Source organism: Chiloscyllium plagiosum, chromosome 17, assembly GCF_004010195.1.
Source record: "Chiloscyllium plagiosum isolate BGI_BamShark_2017 chromosome 17, ASM401019v2, whole genome shotgun sequence".
NCBI classification, from domain to species: Eukaryota; Metazoa; Chordata; class Chondrichthyes; order Orectolobiformes; family Hemiscylliidae; genus Chiloscyllium; species Chiloscyllium plagiosum.
Window position 1 is genome coordinate 13180105 of NC_057726.1, and position 12944 is coordinate 13193048.

The following is a 12944-nucleotide window of genomic DNA, read 5'->3' on the forward strand; positions in this document are numbered from 1 at the left end:
CTGTTTGGACATGTTGTCACACATCTCCAGGACAGGCGAGACTTGGAGCTGGACTTTGTGGCCCCCAGCGACCACCGTGTCCTTTTTCGAGCTTTGTTGTATGTATAGAATTCCAAGCCCCCAAAGCGGCAGGTGATTGAAAGGAAGACCCGGACAGACCCGCAGTTACCGCATTCCTCCGCTAGGAGTCGCTATGTTGGTTCCAAATCTACATTTCTTTGGAATTTTTCTCATTATTTTTGACCATCAGCAGAGAGCGTTTGTCAAATTATTTCACTGCTTTCCAGAGTTAGTTCGCTGGCAATTCAACGCTTGCATCGACTTTATCTTTAAAGCGGTTGCTCGTATCCCGTCGGCATTGAACACAATAATCATTAACCCCACAATATTTTTTTAAATTACACACAGTCACGACCAGTTTACGACAGGAAAGTTACTCCAACTCCAAGTTCAGCAGTTTGCTTCCCTTTCCCTCTTTTTCTTTTCAATCACCCTCCGCCCAGTCCAGTCTCAGACCATTTATAGGTAGGAAGATTCAAAGTATAACGTTAGGAAATGCTCATTCACCCGTCCTCCCTTGTACACTCTACCCTTCCCCCCCCCCACAGCCTGCCCTTCAGAGGGGAGGACAAGAGTTGGGTGACCGGGCAAGAAAATCTGGTCAACTCTGAATAAAGTTCAAAGGCCAAGAAAAAGCCCGCGGTAAACAAGATACGCTTGCAAGGGGCTGGCCTGTCTAAAATTAATAAGTGCAGTTTGGATCGCATTGACACAAGCTGCACATTTGATAGAAATAGCAGCCGAATACTGCACAACTGTGTGGGGCTCTTCCAAAACCAGGGATCTCCAGAGCCATTTTAACGCAGGAGCAAGACTGCACAGTTGGAACCGTGCATAACAGATTTGATACAGAATTCACACACACACCTACTTCCAGCTACACACACACAGATTTATCCCTCTCAGACTCGGTTCCACATTTTGTTTTTGCTCTTGGATACCTCGCCAAGCCCCTGAGAGTGAGAAAACTTTCTCTCTCTCTCTCTCTGTCGCCAGCTGACAGTCAGCTGATGTAGGCTGTGTGATTGACAGTTTAAAAAGTTTTTGCCCGGCTCCCCTCGTTATGCTAAGCAGACAAGCTGGGGCGCTAGCCCATTGGCTGACGCGCGTAGTCAACTTCCCATTTGAAATCTGACGTCGGGTCCTCTATAAAAGGAGCGATGCTTTTAAACAGAGAGTCGGCGATTCCCATTCTGCAGCTAAAATCGCAACTCGCGTTGGGGGCTTCGCCTGATTTTTTTAATCCCAACCTTCCCCCACTCTACCCCCTCCACCTCCAAAGCAGCAAACCATCGCAATATTGTTTTTTTAATCTCTCTCTCTCAGTGTCTTTACCTATCCATCCCACCGCCCCCCCCCCCCCCGTCCCTTTTTGCTCAGAGCCTTACCTCCATCACATAGGCTGTCAGTGCAGCAACAACCACCTACAAAAAAAATTACTGAGCGACCACGATGAAGCAGAGTGAGTGAGAGGGAGAGAGAGAGAGAAAGAGAGAGGGGGAGAGAGAGAAAGACAGGAGCAACAATCAGACCGGCTGCGCAGAGTCCATGAAGCTCAGACTTATGAGAAAGGGGGAAAGATCGTTTTTCACCGATGGTTCTGCACTGTAGCAGATTGGAGCCGGAACAGTTCTAACCTCTTCATTTTGCAAAACAAAATCGCTAAAGTGTGGCAAAGTCTTCCTAAATCCTAATAGAGAGGGAGGGAGAGAGAGAGAGAGAGAGAGAAATCCAACCAACCACCAGCAAAAAAAAAATCAAAAAAGGAATCAAACTGGCTCTCTCCCCGTCTGCTCAGAATAGTCTGATTGCCGCAATCGCAGGGGTCTGTCCTGGCGTTTGGAGAAGTGGGCATCTTCATACCAACTGCAACAAAGCGATGGCATCCGAGTTGGCAATCAGCAACGCCGACCTACCCAACAGTCCCCTTGCGATGGAATATGTTAATGACTTCGATCTGATGAAATTCGAAGTCAAAAAGGAGCCGGTGGACTCGGAAGGCAATCCGGGCAGTCACTGCAACCGCATCGGGGGCTCGCTGTCTTCCACGCCAATGAGCACCCCGTGCAGTTCGGTGCCTCCGTCTCCCAGCTTCAGCGCCCCGAGCCCCGGAGAGCAGAAGGCGGCGCACCTGGAAGACTTTTACTGGATGACCAACTATCAGCAGCTGAACCCGGACGCCCTGAGCTTTACGCCGGAGGATGCGGTGGAGGCCCTTATCAGCAGCGCCCACCAGCAGATGCAAGCCGGCTTCGAGAGTTACCGAAGCCAGCAGCAGCAGCAGCAGCAGCAACAACAACAACAGCAGCAGCAGCAACAGCAACAGTATGCCCCGGCGGCTGGAGCGGGCTTGGCCGGCGATGAGATGCCTCCAGCCGGCGCTGTGGTGGCCCATCACCACCAGCACCATCACCACCACCACCACCACCACCAGGGGCACCAGCACCCAGCGGCAGCGGCAGCAGGAGGAGTGGGCACCGCCGCTGCGGGCACCGGAGCCATGCACCCGCACCTGCGGGCCGGCGATGACCGCTTCTCGGATGACCAGCTGGTCACCATGTCGGTGAGGGAGCTGAACCGGCAGCTACGGGGCGTCAGCAAGGAGGAGGTGATCCGGCTGAAGCAGAAGCGGCGGACCCTGAAGAACCGCGGCTACGCTCAGTCCTGTCGCTTCAAGCGGGTGCAGCAGCGGCACATGCTGGAGAGCGAGAAGACGCAGCTCCAGCAGCAAGTCGAACACTTAAAACAGGAGATCAGCAGGCTGGTGCGGGAGAGGGACGCCTACAAGGAAAAGTACGAGAAACTGGTGACCAGCGGCTTCAGAGAAACCGGATCGTCCAGTGACAATCCTTCGTCTCCGGAATTCTTCATGTGAGTTTGTGGATTTGCTGTGCCTTCACCCTCAGACCACCCCATACCCCCTACCCCATTAAAAAAAACTTTTTTAAAAACTTTTTAAAACAAAACTGGCGTTTCTTCCTCCCCCACCCTGTCATCTCATGCATTATATGCTTGCTATATCATTTTTTGTGTGTTTTTTTAAAGTGAAAGGACTATTATTATCAACCCTGCATGCTGGACATGTATGGATTTAATTAGTTTGTTGAAAATGGATTTTTTTAAAAAAATTCACTTACGGCATGGCAAGAAATTATACTCGTGACTTTTACTTTTATTTTTTTGTTTGACTCGGATGCACAACTCCCCCCCCCAAAAAAAAAGAGGAAATGGCATCCTTCATCAACCCATCCCTGAAAAAAAAGTTTTGCATCCGCAAGGGGGGGAGCTACTTTAACATTATTTCGGGCCTTTTCAAAAACATCAACTCTTTCATTTTGTGTGAACTCCTGCAAAAAAAAGACAGACTGGATTGCAGTATAACAAAGACTGGGACTGTGGCTAAGGAAATAAAAAGCAATTACTGTGTAATGTTTGGGACATTCTATACATAAAGTGATGTGTTGATTCGCAAAACAGTATATAAGTTTATTAAACATTGGGCTAAACTCTTTCCAAGCGTTTTGGGTTAACTGTGCAAGTGAATAATTCAATGAGTTTTCAATGTGTGTGTTTTTGTGTGTGTGTGTTGGATGTAATCTAATTTAATTACACCTTTATAGTATATTTGTAGAAAAGGAAAGCTCTGTATCCCTACCAGCTGTAGCTGCAAAGTTAAGGCCTGTTGTTAAATTATAAAGAGGTCGGTCAATATAGTTTATGGTACTCCCCTATCTATATAAAGTCGAATGCACTAAGGTAAGAAGTGTGTTTTAAAAATCAGTTTAATTGTTTTGGTGGACAATTGGACGGGAAATATCCAGGAATTAATTTACAGGAAGGTGCTGCAATTGTGTCCGACCGCAAATGGATGCTCTTTTTTTAATTACAAGAAGTTGAGATTTTTTGCAGTTGCGTTTGACAAGTTGGAAAGCGGAAGGTGAGCAATGAGTGGCCCTTCGCTTTTATTCAGACTGCATTTCCAAGCAAAGTCTTATTAAAGGGGAGGAGTCGGTCTTTAATCTCTGAGTGTGTGTGTGTGTGTGCATGTGTGAGGTGGTGGAAGATTACATTTTCACGGCGCTGTATAATTTCTTCCCCGGTGCGTGAAATACTGGGACTGAATTGAAATAAAATGGAACATGTTTTATATATGATATGCATTACAGTAAGCAAATGGAAATAAAATGCAAAAAATACATTTTTAGAACTTTAATGCGTTTTTTAAAACAATTATTCATAGAAAATTTGACCATTGCCTGCAGAGTGCAAAATGGACAGTAGTTTATTGATGTTTTACACAGTTTTTAGACTCAACATTTTAAATAGGCGACAGACCCCAATCAGTTTTTACAGATTAGTTTTAAGCAAGTGTTGGTGATATTTTGTTTAATATTTGTTAGAAATGTCATTTTCTAGGAAGTCTTCTGCCGTGTGTGTGTCAGTTCAAATTTGACAAATACAAGCCATAATAAATGTTGAAATCCGGCAGGAGTTTAATACTCTTTTTTAAAAACTTCAAGTTGTAAAAGCTCTCAAAAAATCGGGAATTCTTGGCCAGCCACATGTGATTATAATTCACGTGTGTTGTCTTCCATTTCTCCGCCCTATTTCCTTTGACATATTTTATAAAAAGTTGTTGATTTTTTTAACACGGGTAATGGTGGGAGGGAGGGGGGCGTTGGAAACATATGCGCAATTGCTGGGTGCTGTAGATAGACTAAAACGTGTGAAGCACCTGACAATGGTATCTGCTGCTGTTGTTCGGGACACTCTTATGTATTACAGGCTTCAAACCCATCTCGCTTTGTAATGTGTTCAGCAATCCGCCAGATCAAAGTTTCTCACTGACACTATCGGGTCTATTTTCGTCCAAAGTATTAATTTGAATGCTAGAATACTATTTACTCAAGAGTTGGACGTTTGGGCAAAACACAAGGTCTTAGTGACAAGTCTAGATTATTCAAAATAGCAACTCTCAGTTCTAATTTCACACAAAAAAATGGTGATCTAAAAAATACTGTTGACTAATTAACTGGGAAAATCTTTTTTTCTACTGTTGAAGAAATTGCTGTCAAACACATGTGTGCATTTCCAGAGAAGAAATTCCTCATGATTACAAAGTCCAACCGGACTGTTCATTCTGAGCTGCGAACGGGGCACAATAGCATTCTAATAATTCTACGAAAGTCGTTTTCTTTCCCATCGCAAACATTCAAACATAAATAATCGGATCTGTTAGCAAGTGCAGTTTAATATGTCAAAGACAGAAATGAATCCAGGCTTCCTGGTGTGAGTTTTCAGGAAAAGGGTGATTGGCAAGAGCACACATAAAACTTATTTTTACATTAGTTCTTATCTCGATTATTGAATTTAGTTTGCACTATAAACCGTAAACAATAAAACATTTTAATATATGATCCTTAATGATCATCTGTCAGACCGCTGAGCACAACCAACCTTGATATGTCTAGCCACTCTCCACATTGAAAATGTACCAGCTCTAAGCGGCTGTCTTCACCCAATTATTTAACACAGACCCAGTCTTTTGGGGGCCGAATATTATAGTGATAATAGAGGAAAATATCATTTGAATATTCCCACAAATCATTGGTGCGATATATCTGTGAAACATTACAGCGAGGAGGTAATATATATAGTCAAAAAGAAAACGACATTCAGTTTTGTACAGTTAAGACCATGTTGATGCGATCTCCCTTTACATAACAGGCCGCTATCGATCGTTCGGAAGGTCACAAATTGCAAACACAATCGCTTCAGGTTAAAGGGTGGTAAAGGTTAAATCGAGACAAATATATCAATCAGGCCGTCCAATTCGAAATGAAAAGCAGTTTAACTCATTGGGGTCCGCTGCACCAACCTTACAACAGAAAATCCCTGGGTCTAGAGTAGAAAAGGTACTCGAATGAATGTGATACTGGCTTGCTCAGTTTTGACGATTCATTTTGTAAATCGTCGACAGTGTGTTGTGATAGCTCGAGTTTTGAGTGATGCCCAACTTCAAAGCGTTCGCTGGCGTGTGTTTTTACAACTCGGCCCAGTTTGACCCGTTCATAAATGTGTGTTTTGTGTTTGTTTGTCACCAGGATTCGGGGGCCTGTCACGATTTGAATCATGAAAGCTTATTGATGTGAAACAATACGTAACCCTTGATCAGATGTGTCGTGTGATGTCTGGCTCTAGCATCCACGATAGGAAATGATGTTTTTGTATGACTGTCAGAAGACCTGTCTTCAGCAAAAAGGGAGCAGACAGTGTGCATTAGTTACAAAGAAGTCTTCCACATGGGGCTATCACAGAGACAGGGGCTGGCCAGGGCTCGGGAGTTGTCGGTGGGGAAACTAACACACAGTGGTTCCTGAAACCCTCCTTGTCAGGAATGGGTGCTTTTGTTATGTCACCCACAATTTCTTGCAACGGGTGCCATTCATGGATTCTTTTGAAATCCCCCACTGTTATCTGTTGCAATGAATAACCCCCAACTCTGTTGCTCTCTATTTTGAATCTCGTGTTAGACCCGCTGCGTTTCTATGGCGGGACACGAGCAACTTGCAAAGACATACTTCTTCATAGGTACAGCGGCCCATCACTGTTCTGGCGCTCTTCAAGAGCAGATACTTGACCGAGTTTCCCTGTAGGCATTCCAGCCCCCTGCAAATGACAAACCTCGAGAGAGGGGAATTTTTAAAAAAAACTGCATCAGAAAATAAGACTGGCGCAGCCTCTGGAGATTATTTCAGTCCCACGTGTTCGGCTTGGTGGTATTTGAGTGTGCGGATTAATCGAGGTGAATCAGGGGCATTGTTCAATTGTTCGTTACACGGGATTGTCGAGTTCTAGTTTTGCTTTGCCAATGCAGTGACTCTGTCCGTTCAGTGGAGCTTTGATTTCCATCAGGGATAAAGCGGGGGGGGGGGGGGAGGGTAGTAAAACGGCTGGGCTTTTGGTTAGAAGTGAAGGAGGCGTGATGTGACTGAAATCTGAGAGCTCCCAGTTTAAGGCTGTTAAAGTGCAGCGAGCAATGAAACTGCGTGGAGAAGCACAAGTGTCACAAAGAGAGAGCCTTCACAGTTCAACCTTTTCGGTTATTCCTCTCGTAAACGCACACGCACTTTCTTACTTTCTCTCACATACACAGTCCTCCTGCCAGCCTCTCTCTCTTTCGCTCTCACACGCACACCTACTTTCTCTCAGACCAGCTTTGCTTTTTCACATGCTTCTGCCTCAATTGGTGCACCTCTTCATCCGGAGTTTTGGCCTACACGCTGTCCCACACATTTATTCACACCTCTCTCTGGGTCAGTCGCACATGCTTGTATCCTATCGCATGTACTGTACATAGGGTAGGTATGTGCAACTCATGTATGGGCAATATCAGAGTTTTCTTCCCAGTAACGCTGTGTGTTACCCCCAAAGATTGCAGCAGTTCAAGATGGCAGTTTCTTCTCAAGGGCACTGCAGGATGGCCAATAAATGCCAGTGACGCCCACATCCTGTGAAAATATAAATTACAAGTACATAGATGGAATTCGGTTAAACAGAGCCCACGGTGTAGTTTATTTTTCTTGTCCTTTTTGTAAATACTCCCGACTTGACATGCTTCTGCTGGTTCTTAGAAAGCGACATCCAATTAGACAACCACCGCCCTTTCCCTAATAGCCATGTCATTCTTTCTTCCTCTTCGACCCAAATACCCATGTCCCGTTTAAAGGTCAGTATTGACTGCGTTACCACCTCCCTTTCAGGTAGTGCATTCCAAGGCGTGACATCCCGCTGCGTTAAAGAAAAGATAATCTCGTTTCCTCCTGTACGGCGCACAGTAAATGAAAGTGTGTAATCCTGTTTCTTATGTTCACTTCATTTTAATATTTTCATGACAACTGACCTGACTTACAAAGAAAAATGTATTTTTTGTCTCTCTCTTTCACGAACCCACTTGCTAACCGCTCCATGTTCCTCGTTACCCTCTCTTTGTTGTAAAGAATGATTTTGAGGACAGCACATTCTGGGTTATCAGAAGCTTCCTGTTGAAGGCTTGGAGAGGGATGGGGAGTGGGTAGTGGGAGGTTATGGCATAGTATCTAACTTGGTCTGAAACAACCGCCTTAAAACAGTGCAAGAAAGAGGGGAAAAAGTACAAAGGCACTTCTGAGTGAATGTGCAACTGCTTTGAAATTCTGCAGTAAACATGTGAGAAATAAGTTGAAGATTTCTAGTGAAGTAGATCACAAGTGTGTATTTAAATCGTACATGTATTCACATTGGCTGCAGAGACATCAGTATTAGGTTGACCACGTTTCTTCCCAATGTTTTGTTTGTGTATGTATATTACAATGTTTTTGAATGTCACCTTTTTTTTCCGGAATACCTGCAATTGACAAGTGTCCGAAAACGCACCCCAAAATAGCCCATGTTTTACAAAGGGCTATTACATTAAAACTACAACTGGTCGTTAAATATGGAACAGTTAATGTTGCACCTCGAACTTGGTCCTGGAATTTTCTTTAACCGTTTGCAGCCACACGAACAGAGAGAGTTTGGGCTAAACACCTGGCTGCAATTGTGCGAATGAACAGGCTGTCTAAAGCATTACTAATGGCAGAGAATGAGCAATTCTTCTAATAGCTCAATCTGTAAGATTTCACCCCAATTGTAGTAGATGCAATCACTAGCTGTACTGTGTGTGAAGGTAGAGTTGTTCGTGGGGCAAAACTTAACACACAAATGCTACCTCAAAAGAAGAAAAAAAAACCTCTGAACTCGGCAATTGCAAAAGAAATTCCTTCTAAAAAGCAGCATAAATGAATTATTCTGTCACAGTGCGGAGGGACCGTAAACAGCAGCCCGGGAGATTAGTCCTTTCCCTATTTTCCATCTCCGCTTCACCTCTCACTTACTCCTTTCCAATGCTGCCTAACTGCCTTGTGCTGAGGAGGCTTTTGTCAAGACGAAGGGGATTGAATGATCCTGTTTCTGCAAGGGAGTAGAAGTAATTTGCTTAAAACGTACTGTGGGGTTGCACACGCCGGATATTCAATGTGATGCTGCAGCTCGCTAACATACCTTACCACGGACTGTTGAAACATCAACTGTTTCTTTTCCCTCTCTCTTTTTAAAATCGACTTTCCAGCCCAACGACTTGTACAACCGGGACTATTGAAAGGTCTCTGTCTGTGTGCTTGTGTGTGTGTGTGTGGGCGGTGGGGTGCAATGCGATATTTTCTTGATTCTATTATGAACATGAGGGAACTTAATTGAATACATGCATACACAGAACATCTGAACTGACTGGCAACTTGACCCCTTTGGTGGATGTGAATGGGGAATGCCATTCAGGAATCGTGTCGGGTTTATTGGGGATGTAGCATTGTCGGCATAATTGAGGTTACAGATCACGAAACAAGATTAGATTCCCTACAGTGTGGAAACAGGCCCTTCGGCCCAACCAGTCCACACCGACCCTCCGAAGAGTAACCCACCCAGATCCATTTCCCTCTGACTAATGCAGCTAACACTGTGGGCAATTTAGCATGGCCAATTCACCTGGCCTGCACATCTTTGGACTGTGGGAGGAAAACGGAGCACCCGGAGGAAACCCACGCAGACACGGGGAGAATGTGTAAGCTCCACACAGTCAGTCACCCAAGGCTGGAATTGAACCTGGGACCCTGTGCTAACCACTGAGCCACCGTACCACCCAAACTTGTGAATGTCCCAAGGCCTCACCTTTCACTGTCTTTTCAGAAAGCTATGTTTGAAGTTTTTTTTTCGAAAAGTAAGACGTCATGGAAATCTGTTGCACCTATAGCCCAATGTACCTGGTGGCGTACGATTGGACCAAACCTCGGCACATCTCTCACTCCTCCCCCCAGTCGCTATGCGTCACGGAATTCGATGTACCGTTCAAGTTGGTGTACAGCATAAAGCAGCTGATTGGGGTCTTGTTTTGCACTAACTTGGGAATAAGGTAATCCAAAGCACTTGCAGGTATACCCTCGCCAAAACGAATAACTCTCTTTATTACTTCCAGGCTCCAATTCGACATACACATATAAAAACAAAAGAAAGCAAAACATTTAAAACACAATGGACGAAGGTGTACCTTTGGCTAAATTCTACTGGGAATGGGCACTCTCCACATTCCAAGGCGTTCAATCTGGAGCCAATTATTGCAAAGGTTATTTTTCTTCGGAGGGGGGGTGGTTAGGGGGAAATTGGCTTTCTGCACTTGCACGTTTCTGAACATGCACTGCCTCAGGCCGGTCACACTTCCTGCCACCCAGAATATCAATCTGTTTCAGTTCTGCCTTTTGTGCTTCGAAGACGGTGCTCATGGCCGGCTATAGAATCTGCCTCCAATTTGAAAGCACTCAATGTACAATTATTCAATGAAAACCCAAGATTGCGAGCCACTAAGTGGAGAGGGTGTTTACAAGCCAAAGGTTCACAGTGCAGACTCGGTGCAGAATGAACTTTCCTTATTGCTGAGTGAAACCATTCAAGGTTAACGTGGGGTAACCTAACTTTCTGGTGTGCATCAGCCCGGGTGAAGCATACGGTCATCATTAATTGATGTTTTTACATCCATTGATTGTGTTCGGTTGTGTTACATAACATTCAGTCACATCTCGTAGGAACCGCTTCACCCAGAAGGAAACCTTTTTAAAAAAAGTTTCATTCGATCAATCAGTGAGCACTTTGACTAAATAATGTAAATGATATGAAAATGCAGCAGGCTGGAAAGGTAGAAGGCTCAATGTTGTGCCCGGCATATTTGTATTGATCAAATAGACACTTTTAGTGTGGAAATTCTCCCAAAGTGATCACCAGCTTGAAACGCATTTCACTTCTGGGTCCACCTGCAGGAAAATGGACTGCAGAGATTCAAGAAGGCAACTCATCACCACCTTCTCAAGGGCAATAAATGTTGGCCCAGCCAGCGAAACCCACACTCAATGAGTGAAGTCGGGTAGGGGGAGAGCTTTGGGACATCCTGAGTGTATGAAAGGCTCTATATAAATTCAGATCTATTTCGGGTCCCACATGTCCATCGCCCAAAACGAAGTCTCGCCCTCGATAGGTACCATAACTCTAGTTACTGTGAATGACATCTATCCAAAATCAATACACGAAAGATTTATTCTTCCAACAAAAAAAATAGTAGGAGGAGGAGAACAAATTATGTGTTCTGAAATGACAATGAGCAGCAGAGCATTCTGCCCGTCAAGGAGTGGGGTGTATGGGATGCAGTTTCGCTTTTTACCTGGTTCACGTCCGGTCGAAGTGCTAGTGAAACGTATCACCAGTCACCTTACCATTAAAGGATAACGTTCTTGTCGGGCCCCTGTTTCGCTGAACATTCAACTGATGAATGGTAACAGATTGCCGACAATTCAACAAAATTAAAGAAGCTGGACATAAGGGTCAGCTCGTTGATCCAATTAATTTCTTAAAATATGCATATTTTAAACAGAGTCCATTTCCTCCTGGCGTGTGGAGTTGGACCTGTATTCGTTTCTTTAAGCTGTTTTCATTGGTTGGCCTTGCTTTAACTTCACTGTTAGCCTCACAAGTTAAGGCCCAGCGGATCATATCGTGATCCTAACAACATTTGGGGTCGTTTTGTGAATGAAGTCCCGCATTTGGCCATTCTTCACAATGACAAAGGAGTCCATCTTTCTAGAGCACAAAAAATAAAAAAACTCAAGGGGTGCAAGTTCAGGTGTCAATAGTTGTTTGAATGAACGAGAGGATGGTGAACAAATAGATACTGTAGCTTTCGATTGATAAAGTCAAACCAATGTCCTTTACTGACTTCGAAGTAAGAATGTAAGAACGAATGAAAACGAAGGAGGAAACATTTGGTCGTACCCTGTTTTTTTCTCTCTCTCTAGGTTTTGAACGTGTTTGAGACTAATTCGAGCATTATTTGGCCTCTTTTCAAAATTACTCAGTCCATTGAAGATAAATCCTCACATCTTTAAACGAGCTCCTGCCTCTAACCGGGGGTTCTTACACTCTCCTGTTCACGGTTGGTCAAACCTTGGTCTCTCTAGGAAGCAAACCGGTCCAGAGAGAAACAGGACAACCAGCACCGACTACAAATCCAAAACCTCCAAAAGCAGTTCTCCTTCCGGACCCCAGGGTCCACACTCGCAGCCGTGCGCTGTCACCGTCAGCCCTGCTACAGCTCAGGGCCACACTCTCCCAAACCCAAACCTGCAAAGGACCTCTGCTCACCAACACCACCGCCTCTCCCCGCCTCCTCCCCCCGGCCCAGAAAATCTGCCCAAGTGGTGTCCAAATGCATGTGAACATGATTCATATTGGGTTTTTTTTTAAAGTTGGGTCTGGAATTTCTGAAAGAATATGGAAACAGGCACTGACAGTTTTAAGGGCAATTACTTAGCACCAGGTCCGTTGTGATATTGGTGCAGGAAGCTTGTGGCTGTCTGCTGCCACAGCAAACCTACCCCTCAAAGCTGTGAATGCACCATATTACCTACCTTTAACCTCGCTGCAGTTTGCTTATTCAATAATGCAGAAATAACTCGATGACTACCTGAACTGCAACACGGGCCAGCAATACAACACATTAGGAACTAACGAGTAATTTACGATTCGTACACACACCATCCCAACTTGGGAACTTGTCTTTGTTAGTGGGTCAATTTAAAACTCATGGACTTCCACCATTTAACGTGCCTACACCAGGGTAGCTTGCAATAATCGACTCCCAAACATCTTCCATGAGGATGGAAAACAACCACTGGCATTGAATACTAAAAATGTGTTCGAAAAGGTGAATATAATTAGTGAGAATCCCACACTTACTGGACATCAGAATGAGTTTGACATATTCTAAT

At 44.5% G+C, this 12944-nt stretch overlaps 1 protein-coding gene and 1 long non-coding RNA gene across 6 annotated transcripts in view; one reads left to right on the top strand and one right to left on the bottom strand.

Annotated features, from left to right (window-relative positions):
• Window positions 1-1241: 1241 nt before the first annotated feature.
• The window catches only part of mafa (v-maf avian musculoaponeurotic fibrosarcoma oncogene homolog a (paralog a)), a 355825-nt gene continuing 344122 nt past the window's right edge, over window positions 1242-12944 (top strand). For 2 of the 5 annotated variants that reach the window (XR_006314072.1, XR_006314071.1), the window contains exon 1: window positions 1244-2931. Coding sequence is in view for 2 of the 5 variants with exons in the window: in XM_043706570.1 (XP_043562505.1) it covers window positions 1940-2931 (992 nt within the window). In the remaining 3 variants the exon portion in view is untranslated. Of the gene's footprint in view, window positions 2932-12944 lie in introns of all 5 variants that reach the window. The other 3 variants (XR_006314073.1, XM_043706572.1, XM_043706570.1) reach the window with 2 other exon arrangements.
• The window catches only part of LOC122558227, a 142474-nt gene continuing 136156 nt past the window's right edge, over window positions 6627-12944 (bottom strand). The window contains exon 7 of the long non-coding RNA XR_006314076.1: window positions 6627-7571. This is a non-coding gene — a long non-coding RNA (uncharacterized LOC122558227). The remainder of the gene's footprint in view (window positions 7572-12944) is intronic.